Below are 25127 nucleotides of genomic sequence, written 5' to 3' on the forward strand. Positions count from 1 at the left end.
ACTACTTCCGTAATCTATTCACGCGCGATACACATTCTTGCTAGGATACTGGGATTTTCAGCAAATTGGGATTATAAAACAATTGCATACCAGTTGTTTCTATTCTAATGCATACATTGTATATAACAAAAAAAAAAAAGAAATAAAATAAATGCCCTAAAGGTTCGAAAATGTATAAAAATAAAATTTTAATAAAATTCCGCGAAATTTCATGAAGGATTTGGCGATTTTATGTCATGGCAAAACACGACGTAACACGAATGAAAGTTTTCAAGGGAAAGATTATTTCGTAACGTGTACGCTTCAAATTTGGATAATATCTAATTAAAAATGAAGTTTTTGTGGTAGGTGCTATTTCATTTTAGATTCTGTTGCATTTATCGGACATTTAAGGTTTTTAGAAAGTCAAGATGGCGGCGTACAGTACTCCTTAGTTACGACATGCCATTGTGCTTTTGATGGTAAATATAGTAGCCGTCAACTAAAGAGGTTATTGATGTGTATAAAACTTTCGAGTATGATTTTTGTACTCGGACTCGAAAATCAACCAATCGAATTGCTGGATTTCATGTTTCGAGCATGATTTTTGTGCTCCGAGCACTGAGCAAAGTTTTATGACTTCAATGCCCGGTCTCTTACTCACAAACTTTATACATAAAAGTCCGAAAGTTTGTGAGTTCGATTGACCATTTTAGGTCAAAGTACGGTCTTCAACACGGAGCAAACAGCAAGCTGTAAAGGGGCCCAAAAATGACATGTGTTATACCAACGGTCAGTATATAAAAATCGTGTATGTGAACACCCTGTGTTATTCATTCTCTACTTTTTTGTCCTGTTTTTTCTTTTCGTTATTTGTTTTGTCCATTATAGTCTATTATGTTAACCCCATCGATGCAGACAGGTATATATAATGGTTTAAACTGTGATAGCTGGAAAACTAAGATTTTTTTTTATTTGTCGTTATTGGCTTTGAACTAGCTGTCAATAACTGCAAGTACCATGGATGAATAAATACTCTGGCAAGTCCAATCTATTTTTTTACAGTGTAACGATCTGATGAGGATAACCCTTTTCAATTGATTTTTAAATTTTGTTTTTATGTTGTACTGATTTATCACTTTCTTTCTACTAATTGGTCACCCCCCCCCCCCCTCCACATAAAAATCAAATGGTAGCTCCCTTAGGCCGTAAAATTCCTCAATTGTTTTTTTTCCATTTTTTTAATGTCGGGGCCTTTAATCGACAACTATACGGTATGAGTTTTTCACATTGTTGAAGGCCGTACGGTTGCCTAATATAATTGCTTACAACCACTTCATGCTGATTGCTTTCACCCACATAGTTTAAAATTAATATTGTTATAAAATTGAGAATAAAAATCGCGGAAGTGTCAAAGAGACAACATGACCAATTAGTAGAAAGAACAGCCAATGGGTCTTCAACACAGTAATAAAATCCAGCACCCGGAGGAGGACTTCAGCTGGTCCCCAAACAAAAATGTGTACTAGTTAAGAGAAAATGGAAGTTACTTGTATACTATTACTAAACTCCAAAACATATGAATTAAAATAAACTAGATGTGTCAAAGCGACACGAATGGCCCCGTCCCAAAAAGTTGAAATATCTGCAATTTCAATATAAACACATGTGGACACAAACATGATGGTAGTCTCACATATCAAAAATCAGCTCAAAATATGGAGGGGAACAGAGAAAAAATCCGTATAACTGTGATTTTCAATAATTTCTCAAAGTCCGAAGCCCGTAATTTTAGCAAAAATTAGCGGAGCAGAACGAAACTTAAGCTTGACCTATAACTCATTATGGTTAACTCACATACCAAAAACCAGCCCGATATCTGAAGGCGTTTAGAAAAAAAGTCCGTGTAATTGTGATTTACAACAATTTTTCAAAGTCCAAAGCCTGTAATTTCGGCAAAAATTAGTGGAGCGGAACGAAACTTAAACTTGATCTGTAACTCATCATATTTAACTAACATACCAAAAATCAGCCCCATATCTGAAGGCGTTTAGAAAAAAAAGTCCGTATAACTGTGATTTTCAACAATAATTATTTCTCAAAGTCCAAAGCCCGTAATTTCGGCAAAAATTAGGGGAGCGGAACAAAACTTACACTTGATCTGTACCTCATCATGGTTAACTCACATATCAAAAATCAGCCCAATATCTGAAAGCGTTTAGAAAAAAGTCCGTATAACTGTGATTTTCAACAATAATTATTTCTCAAAGTCCAAAGTCCGTAATTTCGGCAAAAATTATTGGAGCGGAACGAAACTTAAACTTGATCTGTAACTCATCATGGATATTACTCACATACCAAAAATCAGCCCAATATATAAAGGCATTTAGAAAAAAAACTCCGTATACTATAATGGTTTGTTGTTGAATGCCGTAATTACGGAATTTCGGAATGACGGACAAGGGTAAAACTATACGGCACCGACAACTTCGTTGCGGTGCCATAAAAATCATACAAGACTAACAAAGGACAGAGGCTCCTGATGTGGGACAGGCGCATCAGCCCAGTCTTGTAAAATTGTTCTTGGGCCTGTAAAAATCATATGATGGTGGAAGACTTTTGCTAAAAGTTAATATTAACGACTCCAAGTGATGAACAAAGATCACTTGACCCCTTGGAAATGATAATTAAACATGTCCTTTTGAAAAGGTTCATCTGACCTTATTAAACCTCATTTTCATGGTTCATTGGACAATGTACTGTTTTAATGATTTTGTCCATTTCTTAAACTACTGTAAGCAGTGGGTCACATACACAGCTACTCTTGCATAGGTACTATTTTTGTACTAAAAATATGTAGTACTGGAAATTTACTTTTAAATACTTAGTACTATTTCTTTACTTTAAAATTATTGTAATATATATTAAGGTACTTGTATTTTACAGTACTTGATTTGTACTAAATATTTTGGTACAGAAATATTCCATTTTTGAAAATCATAATTTTAAGAGATTTGTAATTAAAGAACCTTAGTGAGCACGCTCACATACCCCACGTCCCCACATTGTCATTGGAGAAATTAAATAAGTGTACGAAAAAAAAATTGTATAAGAAAAAATATGGAATAATGATTTCCTGTTAATATGCACATCAACATAGTATGTCCTTATTATCTACAAAATTTCATGAAATTCTGTTGTGTGGTTTCAGAGGAGTTGAGATGACAAACTGTTGCAGAAGTACATTGAAGCAAATAAGTTCAAAGGGGCGTAACTCCTAGAAAAAAAAATTGAATCGTAATTTCCTGTCGATATGCACATCTACATAGTATGTCCTTATTATCTACAAATGTTCATGAAATTCTGTTGTGTGGTTTCAGAGGAGTTGAGATGACAAATTGTTGACGTAGTACCTTAAAGCAAATAAGTTCAAAGAGATGTAACTCCTAGAAAAAAAATTGAATCGTAATTTCCTGTCGATATGCACATCTACATAGTATGTCCTTATTATCTTAAAAGGTTTCATGAACTTCTGTTGTGTAGTTTCAGAGGAGTTGCGATGACAAACTGTTGCAGTAGTACAATAAAGTAAATAAGTTCAAAGGGGGGTAACTCCTAGAAAAACAAATTGAATCGTAATTTCCTGTCGATATGCACATCTACATAGTATGTCCTTATTATCTAAAAAGGTTTCGTGAAATTTTGTTGTGTAGTTTCAGAGGAGTTGCGATGACAAACTGTTGCAGTAGTAAATTAAGCAAATAAGTTCAAAGGGGCGTAACTCTTATAAAAAAATTGAATCGCAATTTCCTGTCGATATGCACAACTACATAGTATGTCCTTTTCATCTGAAAAGGTTTCGTGAAATTCTGTTGTGTGGTTTGAGAGGAGTTGCGATGACAAGAAACAGGACTGACGGACGGACGGACGGGTCAAAAACATTATACCCTCCGCAACTTCGTTGCGTGGGGTATAATAAAAAAAACTTTCAAAATGCTGAAAATGTAACGGTAGTAACAAAAAATCTGTAGTACCTGAATTTCAAGTACAAATAAAGTACTGTAAAATACAGGTACCTAAATATTACAATAATTTTAAAGTAACAAAATAGTACTGAATATTAAAAGTAAATTTCCAGTACTACAGATTTTTAGTACAGAAATAGTACCTATGCAAAAGTAGCTGTGTATAGTATATCATGGTAAAACTGAATGATTGTAAGTTGTATATGTTTGTCTGGCGGGGTACATCTGGCATTTTCTTAATTTATCGTTCGTCGCGGTTTTGTCGATTTGTGTCTTTTTTTCAGGTTATAGGAACAATAAGGCCAACAATTTTGTGTAGGGAATAACCAATGATTGTAATCGGTGCATATGTCTGTCTGCCATGATTCAATTTGATACATGTATGACCTTGACCTGATTTTCATGCAAGAAACATCTCAGTTTTTGCACTCTTTTTTTACAATTATATTGAATTACTATTTTCTCGGACTGGAATAACTCGAATAATTACAGCGCCCCCTTACGGTCATTGTCCTCCAGAGGATCACTCCTTAGGCTAATGATCGATAGGGAACGTAACTAAATGCTTCATGTTTTGTAAATCACTTGAGGTGCAATGAATTAAGTTTTTGCATATTTAGACATTCTTTAATAGCTAGTCATTTGATTGCTTCTTGTGTCTGTTTTCATCCATCATGTCTTTTATTCTGCCGCTGAAAAAAGAAAAACAAAACTGTAAGAGTAAGTATCGTCAAATTGTCTCATGTCTAGACACAAATGCATCTATAATTTGATGAACATGAACATTTAAGAATGGACTAATGTGAAATTCAAATTTAAAAAAAATCTAGGAATCTAAAAATTGCTACTTTAATTCAGAAGAGCATTGATTTAGTAATAATGTAAAAAAAAAAAGCTTTTCGAGATATTATTTTTTTTAAATAGTGGGAAAATGCTGACTGTGACTTTTACCTTACATTTGCAAATTGGTATTCGTCATCTTTATAAGTTCTTACGTTTTTCACATGATATCCTTAAAGTCACCTATTATTCTTTTCTCGCTACATTCGCTATCGAACCAGCACTATTGTTGTCATATTAATTAATTTTGCATTAAAAATAAAAATTGAATTCGTCATCTTGATATTATAACGTTTTCAAATATATGTAACCTTTTTTGTCTCATTTACATTCCCTATCGTAACACATGCTATAGTTGTCATATTAATAATTTTACATTAAAAAAAAGAAATTCGTGATCTTTTATAACTTACGTTTTTCACATATGATACCCTTAAAGTCGCCTCTTCTTCTTTTCAAGCTACATTCGCTATCGTGCCACGCGCTGTAGTTGTCATGTTTGGAGAGTGAGAGACAATCAGAGCCAGATCTTCCTCTATTATCAGGTTCATCTTTCCTTCTTCCATCTGTACTCTTCCACCAATCTGTGAAAGTCAATGGTTTGCCAGATCCTGCCCACACCCAGGTTCCTTCGTGAGCTATATCATTTCCACCTAACCAAACAGCTTGGAAGAAATAAAATTTAGAAAATTAGTTGTTTTTATTGTCATTATCTTCCACCAATCTGTGAAAGTCAATGGTTTGCCAGATCCTACCCATATCCAGGTTCCTTCATGAGCTTTGTCATTTCCACCTAACCAAACAGCTTAGGAAGAAATAAAATTTAGATTTTTTTTATTGTAATTTATTTTTTTAACTTTACTTTCCAAGATCCTGCCCATACCCAGGTTCCTTCATGAGCTATGTCATTTCCACCTAACCAAACAGTTTAGGAAGAAATAAAATTTAGAAAATTATTTTCTCCACCAATCTTCGAAAGTGAATGGTTTCCCAGATTCTGCCAACACTCAGGTTCCTTCTTTGGCTATGTCATTGACATTACCACCTAACCAAACAGCTTATGGGGTTCGTGTTACTTATTCTCAAGTTTTCTATGTTGTGTCATGTGTACTATTGTTTGTCTGTTTGTCTTTTTTTCATTTTAGCCATGGCAATGTCAGTTTATTTTCGATTTATGAGTTTGACTATCCCTCTGGTATCTTTCGTCCCTCTTTTATGAAGAAATAAAATTTATAGATTTTTTTTATTATTGTCATTATCTTCCACCAATCTTCGAAAGTAAATGGTTTCCCAGATGCTGCCCACACCCAGCTTCCTTCTTCAATTATGTCATTACCACCTAACCAAACTGCTTATGAAGAAATAACATTTAGATTTTTTTGTCATTTTATAGTCTGTGTCCTTGTAATGGATAGCAACATCCGGGGATATGGGTTAGCAACACCAAGGTACTGTATAGGTTTTGTAATGACGTGTGCTAACCAATCAAAATCCTAGAAATATACTATGCCGGGGATAGTTACACATCTCCCTGTAGTGTTGTGAACCCTAACCAATCAAAATTCTAGAAATATGCTATGCCGGGTATAGATACACCTTCCTGTAGTGTTGTGAACCCCAACCAATCAAAATTCTAGAAATATACTATGCCGGGTATAGATACACATCTTCCTGTAGTGTTGTGAACCACATTAAACTAACGAAAATATTGCTAGAAATGGACCGACATCAGTCTAAACAATAAAGTGTGTCATTGTGTGTGTTTTTATTATTTTTGTATACATTGAGTCTATGGGAGCAACATTATGACTAAAATAGTGCTTAATCAAAAATGTCCAAAAAAACTTTCGGGATGGGGATAAAAATTGGGGTAGGTAGGGGTACAGTAAACACATATTTTTGTATTTGGCCTCTGCCCTCGGCTTTTAAACAGTCTTGTATTGATAAAAATGCTTACAATGATTTGGGACCTTCTGTGCCAATTGCTTTACAAAGTTGTTTTCCGCTTCGGATTCGATTTCTGCAAGGTGCGCGCCTTTCCTTTCGCATGCTAACTGAAAATAAAATGTTGTTAAATTCTTTTAATGTGGTGCTGATCTTAAAAATTTATAAGTTTATACATGTAGCATAATGTAATGGGGAATTTTAACTTACAAAGAATAATTGTCTTTGAAAATTAAAAATTTAATATCCAACCTAAAATGCCTCCTTGAACATTGATATATTACATGAATCATTATCAAACACTTTCAACGTCATCAACATAAGTCAGCACCGAATTTGAATATTTATCTTACAGGAAATTACAAATTAGACATGCGCAGTCATTTTATGTAATTCCTGCAATGCTCTAAGACATGCAAACATATAGAATTGTTACTAGTAATATAGGGTTATTGCATGAATATTGGGGAATATTGTCCCGAGTAGAATTTTATATTGCACGAGCTTGCGAGTGCAATATATGTTCTACGAGGGACAATATTTACCAATATTCATGCAATAACCCTTTTATTGTATAGCAATATAATATTTGAAAGTAAAAATTGGTTTAAACTAAGATTTTGTCGTTGATGACGTCATGAATTTTGAAGATTTATTGCACTAGTGCAATATTGGAATTTATTGCACGCTAACTTTTGGTTACTTTCTGTGGGAAATATTATATTGCTATACAATAATATAGAATATAAGATGTCTGCAAACTAGCTGCGAACATCCCTTATCCCTTTCCTCAATAATGACGCCTTTTGACGCCACCCCCTTTACTCAATAATGAAGCCTTTTTACGCCTGTGTAGTACCTCAGTTGAAATGCTCTGGCTACGAAATGTCTGGATCAGACTTAGAAAAAATTGTATCCAATATGAAAAGGATATCCATGAGAATAGACGAATTGAATTTCATTGATGAAATATTTGTTTTCACAATGCATCAATACTTTAAACCTGATGATTTTTTTTTTATTGAAAAAATACTATGCGAATCTAGTATGTGAAAAAAAATCCATGGAGGAAAGGGTTAATTAAAAGTCTTATATTCTAGTCTTTCCTGTAATTTTGTCGCAAGCAACTGCAAACATCTGCAAATATTATTCAAAGGGTTCCTGCAATGGACCATTCCAGTTAATTTCTGACAGGTGGGGATGGATGGGGAGATTTTTGTTTTATAAGCATCAGACAAAAACATCACGAAAAACTACCTATCAGATCTAAAAATTAGAACCTATGAAATGTAGAGTTTCTGTTCACATTTGGGTGAATGGGCTTTCATTCGAAAAAAATTACCTATCAGAATTTTTTACTGCAAGGATTGTACCCATCAGAATTTTAAAAACAATACCAGATAATGCATGAAACGAAACTGTCTACATTCCAAAGCAGCACCCCTAAGATCTGACATAGGCATTTTTGTAGTCCAAATAATTATGACATATGACAAGACTATTTTAATTTTTTTATGGGACGCCTAAATACTAGCATTTTTGTAACCCCTATGGCTAAAATGTAGTTATTATTAATTTATTAATCATTAATTTTACTGCTGCAAGACCTTCGAAAGTTTTTGTGTATAAGTGTACGTGAAAGATGACAAAAACAAAAATTTCACCCCTAAGATCATTAGATGTATAAATTTTACACCCTGCAGAAAGGACCATTCACACCCCTTTATCAGACATTAATTGGAATGGCCCATTTTTTGTTTCTACAGGCCTACAGTTAACATACCTTGGCTTGCTGCCATTTAAAAAAGATATCTTCAACCATCCCGGCACTAGCAGATCTAACTTTGTAGAAGGCTGCCCGCTGAGATTCTGGCATTTGATTTGAATAATAGCAAGAGTTTTCAAACTGTACCCATAATCTCTCACATCCTAGAGCTGAAACTAAAATGTTTGAAAGATTACAAAACAAGTATGTGTCCATAGTACATTTTATTTTCTATGTTCAATGGACCGTGAAAATGGGGTAAAAACTCTAATGTTGCATTAAAATGAGAAATTCATATCATAAGGAACATGTGTACTAAGTTAAAGTTGTTTTGGACTTCAACTTCATCAAAAACTACCTCGACCAAAAGCTTTAATCTGAAGCCGGACAGACGGACGAACGAACACGCAGACCAGAAAACATAATGCCCCGATGAAAGGGGCATAAAAAGTAATAGACTTGCAGATGACTTCTCTATTTTCATAAGGCCAAACAACACTCAGGCCGTGTTCACACCAAACGCCGTGTACAGTAAACATGTTTACATTTGGCCACGGTGTAATTTTATGTACACTAGTTTCACATTAAATTTGTTCACATCTATACACCTTGTTTAGCTACCTGTACGTAAGATTTGTTCACACTTGTAAACTATATGTCATTTAAATGTTCATTACGTAGAAGCGAATTTCGAACAACTTTTCTAGCAGTTAGGAAACGACCATTTGACTTATAGACTAGAGGCTCTCAAGAGCCTGTATCGCTCACCTGATTATACTTGGGTTTTTGAAATCATATAAAAAAATATAAAATTTGGCTAAAAGTAACAACACTTAGCCAGCACCTCATAAGGAAAGGAACATTCATGATATGTTTGATTTCGTTCAATTCAGTGGTTCTTTAGAAGAAGACTTTTGTATGCATTTCCCATAGGGTCCTATGTTAAACTAAGTCCCCCCACTGGTGGCCTTCATGTTAAATTAAGTCGCTCACTGGCGGCCATCTTGGATGTTGCAATGAAAACAAAGTAACAAAACTTGGTCAGCATCTCATTAGGAACATTCATGCTATGTTTGGTTTCATTCCATCCAGTGGTTCACTAAAAGAAGAGATTTGTATGTATTTCCCATTGGGTCCTATGTTAAACTAAGTCCCCCACTGGCGGCCATCTTGGATGATGGATCGGCTACAAAGTAACAACACTTGGTCAGCATCTCATAAGGAAGATTTATGCTATCCTTGGTTTCATTCCATTCAGTGGTTCTCTATAAGAAGAAACTTCTATGTATTTCCCATAGGGTCCTATGTTAAACTAAGTCCCCCAGTGGGGTCATCTTGGGCGTTGGAATGGCGACTAAGTAACAACACTTAGTCAGCACCTCATAAGGAACATTCATGCTATGTTTTGTTTTATTCCATTCAGTGGTTCTCTAAAAGAAGTCATTTGTATGCATTTCCCATAGGGTCCTATGTTAAACTGAGTCCCCGGCTGGCAGCTATCTTGGATGATGGATCGGCTACAAAGTAAGAAGACTTGGTCATAACAAGACTTGGTCAGCACCTCATAACAGAGTTCACGAAATTTTTTTCCCCTTGGTGGTCCTTGAAGAAAATCCACTGGTCCTCACTGTTAATTCTATTGAAAGAAACTAACATTGTGTCAGTCCCATGCAAAATTTTGGTGGTAAAATCCTGAGGACTGACACACTTTTCACGAACTCTGTCATAAGGAACATTCGTGCCATGTTTGGTTTCATTCCAGTCAGTGGTTCTCTAAAAGAAGTCATTTGTATGCATTTCCCATAGGGTCATATGTTAAACTTGGATGATGGATCAGCTACAAAGTAACAACACTTGGTCAGCATCTCATCAGGAACATTCATGCCATATTTGGTTTCATTCCATTCAGGGCCAGGTGAGCTAAAAAAAAAGGGGGGATGGATTTTTCCACAATTTGATTTAGAAAAGAAATCGGCTCATAATGAAAATGAACAAATATTCTGAATCCAAAGTTTCCCCATACATTATAGTGTTAAATATTGAATTGGTACCATCGAAAAAAAAACTTAATATTAACTTTCGCGCGAGAATTTTTTTTCACTCAGAATCCCCTCCCCCCCCCCCCCCCAACCCACTCTTCTTATTTCTAATTGTACTTTAACGGATATAAGATACTACACAAACAAAAAAAAAACAACTAACCTCACCCTATTTCAGTAATGCATTTATGAGTGAATCGTTGTTTGAGTAAAGACCAGTGGCAAATATTTCTGCGGTGTGTACGTCCAGTCGATTCGGGAAGACCTTTTCAAATGAATTGTGTGATCGGCAATGATAATATGAGTCTTGATAAGAGGTTAATGAGGCTACGCAGAGTGTTTTGATAACAAATACATATATCAAGTTTAGACAAATATTTCTGTAAAGAACTTTATTAATAAGTGTTATAAGTATCAATTTTATATAGAAAATGAAATCGTTTATTTTTCAAATATACATGGGAAAATTAAAGTTCTGAATAGATGTAGGAAGATGTGGTGTGAGTGCCAATGAGACAACTCTCATGCCAAGTTTTGTGTACATGTAAACATTGACTTATTGAGTTTTATCAATGGGAACGTAAGTATGTTTAATTCGTAAGTATAAAATTGAGAATGGAAATGGGGAATGTGTCAAAGAGACAACAACCCGACCAAATAAAAAACGACAGCAGAGGGTCACCAACAGGTCTTCAATGTAGCGAGAAATTCCCGCACCCGGAGGCGTCCTTCAGCTAGCCACTAAACAAATATATACTAGTTCAGTGATAATGAACGCCATACTAATTTCCAAATTGTACACAAGAAACTAAAATTAAAATAATACAAGACTAACAAAGGCCAGAGGCTCCTGACTTGGGACAGGCGCAAAGATGCGGGGGGGTTAAACATGTTTGTGAGATCTCAACCCTCCCCCTATACCTCTAACCAATGTAGAAAAGTAAACGCATAACAATACGCACATTAAAATCAGTGGCGTAGCTGGGTCATTTTTACGTGTACGCCCGAACTTTGGCGATGGATATGACGGGTTCCAACCGCTCAATGTTAAAGCACCTGCTGGTAGTGGGTTCGAAAGGGAAAGCTATCGAGAATGTACCATAATGATTCCTATCAGTAAAAAATCATTGATAGCAACACCCTTTTGAATCTAAATGGTTTATTTGTTTTGGTTAAATTTTGTAATATGTTAACTTATTCATCGTGTTAAACTGGATTAAGCTAGCCTAATGGTCATTGGTTTTAGAGAAAACGTCCAAACCAATATTACTTTTAATTAAGTTTAAAGGGTGTCGTGAGTGAGCATACAATCGACTAAAGCATCTTTTAATGAACACGAGAAAAAAAAATTCTAAGAGAAGCAATATAAAAAAATTCTGGAACACCTAGGATTTCTTCCAACAAAAAGTGAATCAATTTATCATTCCTTTAAAGGGATTTAAACAAAAATTAAAAATTTTCTTTTGATATTTTTTTCTTGATCTCGAATATTTCACGACAATCTATGAAGGTTTTATAAACTGAGCACGTAAAGAAGAGTCCGGCTATCTCTCTATCAGAAGAGAACAGAAAATGAACGAAAACAAATGCTTTCAAAATTTTAGCTTTATACATTAGTCATAGAAAAAGCTTCTTCGGCATTTTCATAAAATTCGATGAAGGTTCGACAAGTACTTCATGTAATTGAGAAATAACAAAATGTAAGCCCAAACTGCGACCACTTATTGATTGCAGAAAGAAATACATTTAGTCCTTAAAATGCGGGAAAATTAAAGATATAATTGCATTATTATATTGCTCTGAATACTCTTTTGATCATAAAAAATTTCTGTCCAACTTTCGTAAAATTTCACGGAGAGTCATTCACAAGACTTTATCCACATTCGGAACCTAAAAATTGACACCGATTTTCCCGCTTTTAGGACATAAATCACAGGCTCGACAAAAATACAAACAGCATATCGAATCTGAGCAGATAGTGAATTGATTTAGATATAAGAAAAGTACGTAGAATTCATAGTTGATTCAGACTTTTACAAACGATTCGAATAAATATATTAAATGATCTATTTGAGTAAATTTAGTCCCTCTATATTTAAAATTACAATCCATTGAAAAAAGAAGAACAAGGCTGATGTGCTTTTGACCAGTTTTTCTTATTCTATGTCGATTATTTGTTTTATTTTCAAAATTCAAGTGTACGCCCGGGCGTTTTGACGTAAACGTAGCTACGCGCATGAAAATTCAGTTCAAGAGAAGTTCGAGTCTGATGTCAGAAGATGTAACCAAAGAAAATAAACAAAATTACAATAATACATAAATAACAACAGACTACTAGCAGTTAACTGACATGCCAGCTCCAGACTTCTATTAAACTGACTGAAAGATTATGATTTCATCATATGAACATCAGGCACAATCCTTCCCGTTTAGTTTATTTGTGAGTTACACTAACACAACACCAAGTTTAGGTCAATGTGAAGACGGCCTTAGTTTGTGTTTTTAATGTACTATCTACCCAAATGTGTATCCCTCCCATAGACTCAACGTAAAAAAAATATTAGAAATAAAAATTCTTCCATACCAACCCTATTTTTCTATCAGCATGTATAAACAGTTAATACACACACTTTTCTGTTTGACGGATCAACATTTATCAAAAAGGGCATCCCGCCAACATGGCAACTTTTAGCAATCGACAGCATTAGCAATAATAAAATTGAGAATGGAAATGGGGAACGTGTTAAAGAGACAACAACCCAACCAAAGAGCAGACAACAGCTGAAGGCCACAAATCATTTTGGGTCTCCAATGCAGCGAGAAACTCTCGAACCCGAAGGCGTGCTTCAGTTGGCTCCTAAACAAAATTGTATAATAGTTCAGTGATAATGGATGTCATACTAAACTCTGAAATATACACAAGAAACTAAAATGAAAAATAATACAAGATTAACAAAGGCCAGAGGCTCCTGGCCTGGGACAGGCGCAAACATGTGGCGGGGTTAAACATGTCTTTTGAGATCTCGGGTATAGCTATAAAAGGGGAAGGGAGGCAACACCTTCTTCTAACTCTTGAAAAAAACATCTTTTTATTGGGATCTAAAATAGTTCGAAGTTTATGAGTTTGAGCCTAAATGGTTAAAATTAAGATAATGAGTTTTTAATAATACTGTTGATTTGACAATGAAGGAAAAGGTGTTCCTCATCATCTAAAATTATGAAATCATGTTATTTTCTTATAGTGCCCCTTTACCTTGTGGACCTTTTGGAATAAAGTATATAAGTTATATCTAAGTTACACTAACCTCCAGATAAAAATACGACAAACAGTGCCGCGCATGTCAGCATCGTGAGTCTTCTTTTGTCGCTACAATATAAGTTTATTAATGATATGCACATTTATACCCGACATAAATTCTAAAGATGAAGATGGTAATGATGACTCGCTGCTCCAAGTCCAGTGGCAAATAAATATGCATATTCAGGACGAGAGCATTAACATTTTTTTCGAAAACTGACACGCACAAGTTAGGCTAAACAAAAAAGTATGTGTGTTAGCTGTCACATGCTGAGAAAAAAAACAGGGTAGGTCTACAGGTAGGATTTTTATTTTTTTATTTTATTTTATTTTTTACATCGAGTCTAAGATGGGACCAACATTGTGACTTTAACAGTGCTGTCAGATACAAAATATGATAGGTATGGGTACAGTAAACACACAAACTTTTTTGTTTTGCCTTAACTTTCCACAAGAAGACTTTTCGATCACTTTAGTTTACCCGAATACATTGATTTAGATTATTTTCTGATTCTGATCAGTCTTTGCTCTTCTAAATGTCTCTTAGTGGAGAAGCAGCAAATACAAACAATAAAGTCTTTGGAATTGGTTCAAACCCTCGACATTATATTTTCGTATGTATAATTAACGATTTATTGAGTATGTGCAACTGTTACAGTGCTCTTTCGTTTGGTGTATTTCATCGAATGGAAAAGAGGACTATTCTCGTAATTCTTTTTTAGAAGAATTCAAATGAGCAGCTAGGGGTAAACAAAAAAAAAAGAGGGGGGGGGGGGGCAAACAGTGGCCAGTTCAGCAGTTGATTAGAGCTGATAAAGAAAAACCACAAGTCAATATTAATTTCCATCCATCTTCAAGATGAGGGGGGATAGGACCTTTATCAGGACTCTGGGATCGGGTGTTTTTAAGCTCATGATTTCGGGATTGACCCTTTCGGGATCCGGGAATCCTTTTTTTCGGATTTCGGGATTTGCTTTATTTAAAATCGGGACCTCGGGATTTCGTTTTTTTAAGTCCGGGATTTCGGGATCAAGACCCCTCCTATCCCCCTCTCAAGATGGATGGAAATTAATATTCTGCTACAAAAAGAGGCAGGAAAGTTCCGAAACAATTGTATACAAACGGACGAAAATAAGTATGCGTACCATCATTGGGAACAGATGAAAATAATCTGCAAAAACTCCTGGAGAGAAAAAAAAAACACAGACAAACTTGTGACTGAATAAATGTGATATATGACACATGAACATTTTTTAAATAAAAAGCAGAAAAACAATCTGATGCGCTTTATAGCATTATGTTTGTATGAGAAATTCAATGAATATAGCGACTTGTCTTACAAAACTTACTTTGACGTTAATTTGTAATTGTCAGTGTGTGCAAACCCTTTCTCATTTGTATCCAAAGTGACGTCACGCTAAGCGTTGTGCAAAAAGGTTATTCCCCTTCATCACAGGAGAGTTCTTGAAATGGGGCCTCCGTAGGATTTTAGCATGTTACTTCTTTAAAAAACATGTATACACATGTATACATATTTTTGTAAGGCATAAATACTATTTGAATGAATGCACCCTATGGTAGAAATAATATGAGAGATTAGTTTTCATTTTTTTGTCTGAGCTTTGTCCAAAAACATCGATTCGATGTTTTTGAAATACAAATAAGGCAGCAACCATTTGATTTTCTGGGGGGGGGGGGGACAAATTTTTTTTTCGCCTTTGGCGAAAGATAATCTATTTTTTTGGCGACAAGTCGAAAACAATTTTTTTCTTTCAATTTTAGCATTACATATAGTGGCAGCTGAGGGTGAAACAAACATTTTTTTTTCTCAGGGTCAAAAACAAATTATTTTTTTCTCCAAAAACTGGAAAACTTTTTTTTCCAAAAAAATCCATAGCCACCCCCCAGAAAATCAAATAGTTGCTGCCTAAAGTCATAAAATATCTAGATCATTTTAGTCATTTCTTGATTTTTATCTTATTCTATTTGTAAGTTAAATTCTCTTTTGACAGGAGCCTATGTATATACATGTATGCTTAGTATACATATTATTGGGGCACTTTAATACTTGAAATTGATAGGCATGATAGTGGTCAGTGCCGCCTGAATTCTGTTAGCCCACCCTTTTTGTCCGGAGCTTTGTCGAAAAAGCGAGACATAGCGTATAGTCTTCGGCGTCCACATATATTCACTCTGGTTAAAGTTTTTGAAATTTTAATAATTTTTTTTAATTACGGATTTCTACCAAATTTGGACAGAAGCTTGTTTATGATCAAAAGCTAGTATCTAGAAGGAACATGATTTTGTTCAAATTTTGTTCTTATTTTTCCGTACTTAACTTATAAATGGACTTAGTTTTTTTTCAGTGAACATAGCATACAGTCTGTATTTAACATTTTTAAAACATTTATTGGATTTATAAACTATCCTGGATTTTAATCAAACTTGGACAGAAGATACTCTGAGAGGAACTTGATTATTTTTTTGATTTTTCCCTCATTTTATCCAAGTTGAGCCTGCGAGTAAGAGAAAAGTAGGCGATACACTGGGTTCTGCGCAACCTTTACGAATTTGTATATGATATTTTGTTTTTAAATGCCACGGTAAACCTTTTCATTAAATGATTAATGTGTTGTATGACTAAAATTTTAACCTTTTCCCGCGGGGGGTTACTGACTAAGTATATATTCTTTCGTTTATAACTGTGCCGATAGCACTTGCCAAATCATATATACATGTATCCTGTTCTTACCAGAAAATTCAAAAACACTACCCTGTTATCTAAACAAAAATATTGAAAAAACATACCCTGTTCTAGACATCCTCAGAAATTAATAATGTCCACCCTGTTCTAGACACGTTAAAGATGACAGTTGTTGAATATGCACCGGGAATGATCCTGTTCTAGACCGTATTTTAAAATAGATGCTGTTCGAAACCCGGGTTCTAGACTGTATCTTAAACAGTTAAATAAGCAAGCCTGTTCTAGACAAGTACTTTGTTGAAAAAAGACCCTGTTCTCACCAGCAGGGCATGCAAAAGTTACCCTGTTCTAAACAAATGACATAAAAAAGTACCCTTTTCTCACCAGCCGAGCATGAAAAATGACCCTGTTTTAACCAAAAAGTAAAAACACAAAAATACTGAACTCCGAGGAAAATTCAAAAAGGAAAATCAAAAATCAAAAGGCAAAATCAAAAGTCCAAACACACCAAACGAATGGATAACAACTGTCATATTCCTGACTTGGTACAGGCATTCTCTAATGTAGAAAATGGTGGATGAAATGGAGGAAATAAAAAAAGCGACCCTGTTCTGGACGTCGGGATCGGGTGTTTTTAAGCTCGGGATTTCTGCATTGATCCTTTCGGGATCCGGTTAGGATAAGACGTTCCTGATTTTTTGAACAACTAATTGTGGAGAGTCAAATAGAGGCGAAAGATACTAAAGTACATTCAATCTAAAAAAAAAAGCAAAAAATATACTGCAACACCATTACAAAAAATAAATAAAAAAAAGACCATTAATGAAAACAAACAAACTAAGCAACACAAATCCCGCATACAATCTGGGATTATCTCAGGTGCTCCCGGAAAAGTAAGCAAATCCTGCATGCTCCACATTTCTGTACGTACAATTTTTGTCAGATTTCCAATGTAGCTTTCAATTACGGTAACTTTTTATTCATTTATTGTTTGTATGTAGTTAGTTGTGTTGGGTTTTTGTTGTTGTGATTTTGTGATTAGTACCGATTTATTGAGTTCAGCTTATTGTTACAGTTTGGTCACATGGTGTGTTGCAATCGGATATACTGATTTAACGAAAACAAATGATTCCAATTCTAAAAGAAGCTCGAAGGCAAAACGTCAAGGCGATGTTGCTCAAGGACAAGCTTTATATTGACAAGGATATTTTCGACCCAATAAAACACAAACAATTTATAAAGGAGTCAGCCGTTGCATTTCCGAATGGTGTTAGTGCGGGGGAATCGAAGCCGAAGGGCACAGTTGGTAGTAACGATGATGATCCAGACCCCAACTGAAGCATGACAGATGGACAGCCCACACACCGTGGTAAAACAGAATGATAAAGAACAAAGAAGACTAGGATAGTATTTATTGACTTTCAACTTGTGTTTTATATTGGAATATAAATGGTGGCTTACAAATAAAACTTGATGATGAAACAAGCTGGTTTGAAAAAGATTTTTATGCCCCACCTACTATAGTAGAGGGCGGCATTATGTTTTCTGGTCTGTGTGTCCGTTCGTTCGTTCGTCCGTCTGTCTGTTCGTTCGTTCGCTCGTCTGTCTCGCTTCAGGTTAAAGTTTTTGGTCAAAGTAGTTTTTGATGAAGCTGCAATCAACTTGGAACTTAGTAAACATATTCCTTACAATGTATGATATGATCTTTCTAAGTTTAAAGCCAAATTAGACTGTTAACCCCATTTTCATGGTCCACTGAACAAAAAAAAATGAAAATGCCAGATTCCGGCTAAAGCTTTTGGTCAAGGTAGTTTTTGATGAAATTGAAGTCCAATGAACTTGAAACTTAGTACATATGTTTCCTATGGTATGACCTTTCTAATTTTAATGCCAAATTATACTTTTTACCCAATTTGACGGTCCATTGAACATGGAAAATGATAGTTCAAGTGGGGCATCCGTGTACTTTGGATATATTCTTATACATTTTTTATGTATTGTATGTATCATCACTGAACTGGTACAATGTATGTATATACATATTCGTTAAGGGCAAGCTTAAAGACGCCTCCGGATACGGGAGTTTCTTGTTGCATTGAAGACCACCCATTCATTGACTGATGGCCTTCGCCTATTGTCTACTCTATGGTCGAGTTGTTGTCTCTTTAGTTTGACACATTCCCCACTTCCATTCTCAATTTTATTTATTATTGATGTTGATGTAATTCAAATATGTACTTATAGTTTATACATACTTTGGTAATAAAGATATATAACCCCACTGCATGTACCAGATAAGAGGGAAGATTGAGTGATCAAGACATTTAGAAATACAGTTTTGTTTTCCTTTTTTTTCTCTGTACAAGGGGCGATAACTCTACTTATAAAATGTTACTTCTTTTTTGTAACGAACAACATTTCTTTATTAGATTGTAAATTAAATAGGGATTCTTTGACAATTTGGAATAAAACTTTTCTTTATTAAGATTTGTCTGATTTTTTTATACTCAATCTATCAACACAAAGTCATTCACATTTAAATACAGACAGTAATTGGACTGAGGCAAGGGACACTGGACTATTTACTGTAACTGAATGATTGTGTATATATACATGTACAATGTATGTGAATTTTAGCTACATTAGTTTGTATTTGTCACGAACTTAATGTTAAAAGTTAATATAAAAATAAGAAGATGTGGTATAATTGCATATGAAAATGACACAGAGATTAACAACTATAGTGCATCGTACGGTCTTCAACAATGAGCAAAGGTTATGTTATAATTTGGTTTCTTTAAATAGTTATTTTTTATTTTTTTTTTTTTTTTTTGGGGGGGGGGACAATGAACTAGATCTAATATAGGTTGGTGGGTCAAGACGTATAAAGATATACGTGTATACATTGTCACAACTCTGCCGATTCCGTACAAGGAGAGTTGCGGATTCACCCAAGGATTGCGATTGATTCAGCCACCTTACTGTCATATCAAGACCACAAATGTCACGCGTAGTTTTTGGATGGGTGAATAGTGTGTACCGTGTTATTTATCATTAGCAACACTCAGGTGACAGTCAACTGGATTGTTTTGAAAACCATAGAATTAAATGTACACAAACAGGCAGAAGTTTTCAGCATGCCATAATAAGTGATTCACTTTCACTGTAATGGTATCGATGTCGCAAAATTTATTTAGCACTGTTCGGCAAGCATGCAATATTCGACTTTATATAAAGCTATTTCAAAGTCTTGCGTTAGTTTCAAACATGTTAACCCAATACACAGTATGCGTTGCACCAGAACAAATAATGAGCGGAATGAATGACACATTCTCTGCATGTGTCAAAAAAATCTACCATAGACTTAAAAAACTTAAAAGTTATCATACCGGAGAAAGCTTTGCCCTAAGGGTAAAAAAATATATACCATTAGGTTCAAAAACATTATATTAAATATTTGTTTATGGCATACAAAAATACCCAAACCTTTTGGGCAAAAGATACCACAAGAGACGAAAAATATCCTTAATTGCACTATAATGTTTTGTTTAATATACATATTCATAAAAGTTTTCCCGATATCCATGTACACAGTTAATGTTGTTTTTTTAACTGAGGTTAGAAGAGTCCTGAAATGATGGACGATGGAAAGAATTCAAACTCAATACCCTCTATCTAGACATTATTCCAGTTTGGTTTACGACTTCTTTAATGCTTTTTCCAAGACATATTTACAATTAACTGGGCCTTTACACAAAAACCAATCAATCTTTCAATTCAAATTTGACTGAAACGTGCACTATACTCCTCTCAAGATAGTCTTCAAAATCCATGTAGACAGTCACCAAAGACCGACGAAAAGGGGACGAAATTGTTAAAATACAGCCGATGCAATTGAAATATGAATAATCAAAGCAAATCAAATAATTTTTATTACGCTGAATCTTATCTTTTTGCGGTCCCCCGAATATTGTAAATAAGTATAGAGAACACAACTCTTGAGTACTATAATCACTATACTTCTCCATTTCTTTCATTTCACGTATATTCTCGACAATTGGTTGACTGCTTATAGGCCTGAGGCGTAGCCGAGGATCAACAACAAAGCTTATTAAAAACATAGTCACGAAATGTTATCTTTATTCTTTATTTACCAACTGCTGTCTGGCTTTTTAGTGTTTTATCTATTTTCACAAGATTCTTGTGTTTTGTGCCTTTATAACTGGAACTATCTTAATCTTAGTTTCCTTAACAAGCTGCAAAGTAAATGATCTGGTGCTGTTTCGAAGTGTCTCTGCATTATCTATCCGAAAATTTTCGATCATATCCTTTCATTCACTATAATCTGATACAATCCATATATAAATTGTAATCGGAAAGGTACTGTCATTGCATAAGAGATGCAGAAGCCAAAAAAAGTATAAGGGATATGATTGACAACTGACCGTAAGAGCAAAGACAATTACGGGTCACCGTTTTTTCTCAAACAATTCATATGCCTGGTCCTGGTTGAAAAATAAATGACACTTGTATACTTGTTAGCGAAATTAAACAGTAAATCGATTTGCACCCAATTCAAAATTGACACTTTAAGCTAGAAGAGTATTAGTTAAGGTTCAAAATAAGCTAAAAAAATTGATAGGTCATTGATTTATAAATTATGGCGGGAAAATACTGACTCGGACTTTTACCTTATATTTGCATTGGTGTTATTTGGGTCTCTAATCAAAAGATAGAAAATCAAGAACCTGCTTAAATTTTGTAAAATGACCTTTTATGAGCTATTTTAAAAGTCTTATGTTAAAAGATAAATAGGTGTTATGGGGCCAAATAGTTTACCTTGTATCGTATTGAAAAAGGAGTCCGAGCATTTGACACTTATTCCAAAACTTCACCTATTAAAGTACATCCAAAACCTGAAATATTTAAATTGTCTGCATGCATATACATAACTACGAAAGCCTATTAGGGTCACAAAAAAAATAATATTCATCTCGTCATAACGAGAGAACTATCGCGTAATTACGAAATAATCATTGTTTTATCTCGTTATTACGACATAATTATCGCGTAATTACGAGATAATTATCGCGTAATTACGAGAAAACTATCACGTAATTACGAGATAAACAATGATTTTAGCGTAATTACGCGATGATTATCTCGTAATTAAGAGATAAACAATTATTATCTCGTAATTACGAGAAAAACTTCTTATCTCGTAATTACGTGATAGTTTTCTCGTAATTACGTGATGATTATCTCATTATTACGTGATGATTTTCTCGGAATTACGTGATGATTATCTCGTAATGACGAGATAAAAAAATGATCATCTCGTAATATCGTAATAATTATTACGAGATAGAAAAACTTCTTATCTGAGTAATTACGCGATAGTTTTCTTATAATTACGTGATGATTATCTCGTAATTACGAGATTGATTATCTCGTAATTACGAGATTGATTATCCCGTAATTACGAGATAAGACAATGATTATCTCGTAATTACCCGATAGTTTTTTCTCGTTATAACGAGATAAAAAAAAGGGTGACCATAATAGGCTTTCGTACTTTTCAATTTTAATCTGTGCAGATCAATATCTAAAAAAATACGAAAAATGCTTAAAAAAACATTAACCTGCAAACGTATATATATGTATACGTACATGGTTGTATATAATTAAAATCTTCAATTTTAGGCTAATATCTTAGGCAAAATTTTACTATATAAAAATGAGGGGTTTTGAAGGATTTTTTCTAAGTAATGAACAACAGGTATACAATAATATACTATTTTCAATGTTTTGTAATTATAATATAGGTAACAACTTTTTGAATCATAAACAATTTAGAATATAAATAAAAAGAAGACGCAAGTTATCATACATCAATATATAACAGTAATCCAACAACACAAAATTAAACAGCAAGAAATTTGCCTCTATTAACTTTTCATCACCTTTTATTGGCAAGGGTTGGACATTGTAGTTAACTAAATAAAACAATTTTAGCGCAGAACTTTTTTGTTAAGTGCAGGCCTACGTACGTAAAAAGACTAGTTACAGTGTGCAATACCTTCAATCTGATTATAGATGTACATTTAATATTACAATACTATATCGGTAATAGAAAAAAATAGCACACTATCATCGTACACGATTCAAATTGTTTAATTTTGTTTTCAGTCGATGTCAGAGTTACACTGGCATGATCATTCCGTGATGGGTGGAGGGGTGGAGGGAAGTCGTCAGTCGAAGATGACATCACAATGGTATCATGTGTTACGTAACTGTGAAGAAACACGGTGTACACTGCAGTGTTAGTGGAAGAATCAGATGTTCACACTACCGAAGAAGCAGTTAAAGTTATTACATGCATACAGAGTATAACAGAACAAAGACGATTGCATATTAAAATCGGCTCTTTTATATTTAAAGTTACAAAATCTTTCAAAGAAAGTCTGACTATGGTTGATTTAAAAACATATAATCACGAGAGATTGTGGAAGTGTTTTTTTCTTTCATTTTCCTCTTCATTTAGTTTTCGCTCATTTGAGTTTGTCTCTTTTTTTAATAGTAAGAATAAGTGAATATACTTTAATAGAGCGTGCAGGGACGTGCGTGCTAATTTTGCAAAATAGTGTGTGTGTACATTCTTGTATGTTACGCCTGATTTGACTACCAGAACTTAAAGCACCCGAGGACAAAGAAGAAAATAGTACATACAATTATTTAAAACAAAATATTCCCTACGGATACATATTAATTACCATAGAATCAGAGAAATATATATATATGAAGTACCTGGTTTGGTGTATCAAAAGTTTCGGTAACCATGCAGTACGGTCTGATGTATAAATAATGGTACATATTGATTCCTCCTGAAGTGAACACTTTAACGTGGATAGAGACGAAGACCGAGAAAAGGTGGTGTTCACTTAAGTCATACAGGAGCCTGTAATTCAGTGGTTGTCGTTTGTTGTTGTATATCATATTATTTTGTGTTCATTGTTTTGTACATAAATAAGGCCGTCAGTTTGCTCGTTTGAATGGTTTTACATTTGTAATTTTGTCTCTTCCTATAGCTGACTATGCGGTATTGGTTTCCCTTATTGTTGAAGACTTCATGGTGATCTTTCAGTGTTAACTTCTATATATGTCATTTGATCTCTGGTGGAGAGTTCTTTCATTGTCAATTATACCACATCTTCCTATCTTTATTATAACGCTTCATCTAGTCTCGAGGATCTAGTTGGGGTGTTATATAGCCATTCTTACCCCCGGGGGAAAAATGGCATGAGCGAATTTTTCCAATGGGGAAATTTTAGATCATTGCAGTTTTCCCACGCGTGGTTAAGTCCGTATCTAGTAAGAGAACATACAAACTATGTCAAATATTCTGACTTTGAGGTAATTTCCGTGTTTCACCTGTCAATGTTTCGTTTTTGTGCCTAGGTCTCTTTCTGTAAGATACAGGTGTACTATATGGAGGGATACAATGTATTAAGGTGTCTTGTTTATAATTCTTGTCTGTCTGACATGTTTATTATGACGTTGACCTTATTTTAATGGTTCATTAGACTATGTTAAAGTATAGTGTTTTAATGTATGTTTCCCACATGGTATAAGCAAAAGGTAAACTCTTTGTGTGTATGGAACAAATATAGGGTAAACATGTCTTACTGTCAGATTTTATCTCAGTGTATAATGCACACAAAATGGGATACTTTTCAACAACCTAAAAACGAGCTCGGTGACCTATCACTTTTATTATAATATTGAAAATTTCATAATGTATACTTCATACTTGCAAAGTATAAAACTCTTTTTAATTATTCATTTATACTCCAATGCTACGTTTACCAGTTGCGATAGGTCATGTCTACACCAGTAATTTCATTTGCTGTTATTGTCTATTGTTTACAAATAGTTCATCCATTATCTGTGGTTTTCACCATGTTTTACCTAAAATATATGTTTTGTTGATATAGCGCCTTCTGATTTACATGCTCCGTCTCTTCTCTTAACATAAATCGTTTATATAGGGATATATAGTGTTATACTAAATTGTTAATGCAGATCATGTAGCTTAATGTCTAGTTTTCTATATTTTTGTATATCGTGTTTTGTAAATGTTATGTGTTTTCCAAGGCTTTTCGATTTTTCTTTGACTCATGAGTATCTTCCATCTATTTAGATATATAAATATATCTAACATTCCTTGTTCTGTATCTCACCAAAATCATCCATAAAATTGCGTAAGAGAGGGTTTATCTTAGAAAAAAATGCAACTATCCCGATATCATTCAAAGTTAGATAACTCCTAAAACATGTTAGCTAACAGAACAATCCATGTATATTATGTTTCTTTAATTCTTTCAAGATTTATCCTTTCCTGACCTGTTGATAATTTTTTATTTAATAAATGTGTGATTCTTTTGATCTCAGTTCTGTATAGGTTTGAAATTCGATTATGACGTCAATTATTTTCTTACTTAAAATTTCTTCAGAATTTTCTATAGCATGTATA

General features: G+C 34.2%; 1 protein-coding gene across 1 annotated transcript; it reads right to left on the reverse strand.

The window, feature by feature from the left end:
* Positions 1-4609: 4609 nt before the first annotated feature.
* On the reverse strand, positions 4610-15323 carry LOC143051012 (C-type lectin mosGCTL-1-like). Its single transcript, XM_076224084.1, has 6 exons — positions 15240-15323; positions 13898-13959; positions 8572-8729; positions 6802-6898; positions 5258-5509; positions 4610-4696 (listed from the first exon to the last, which is right to left on the reverse strand). Exons 2-6 carry the CDS (start codon positions 13938-13940, stop codon positions 4686-4688), a joined length of 561 nt encoding a protein of 186 aa, XP_076080199.1. The 5' UTR covers positions 13941-13959; positions 15240-15323; the 3' UTR covers positions 4610-4685.
* Positions 15324-25127: the final 9804 nt, after the last annotated feature.

The sequence above is a fragment of the Mytilus galloprovincialis genome, chromosome 11, assembly GCF_965363235.1.
Source record: "Mytilus galloprovincialis chromosome 11, xbMytGall1.hap1.1, whole genome shotgun sequence".
NCBI lineage: Eukaryota > Metazoa > Mollusca > Bivalvia > Mytilida > Mytilidae > Mytilus > Mytilus galloprovincialis.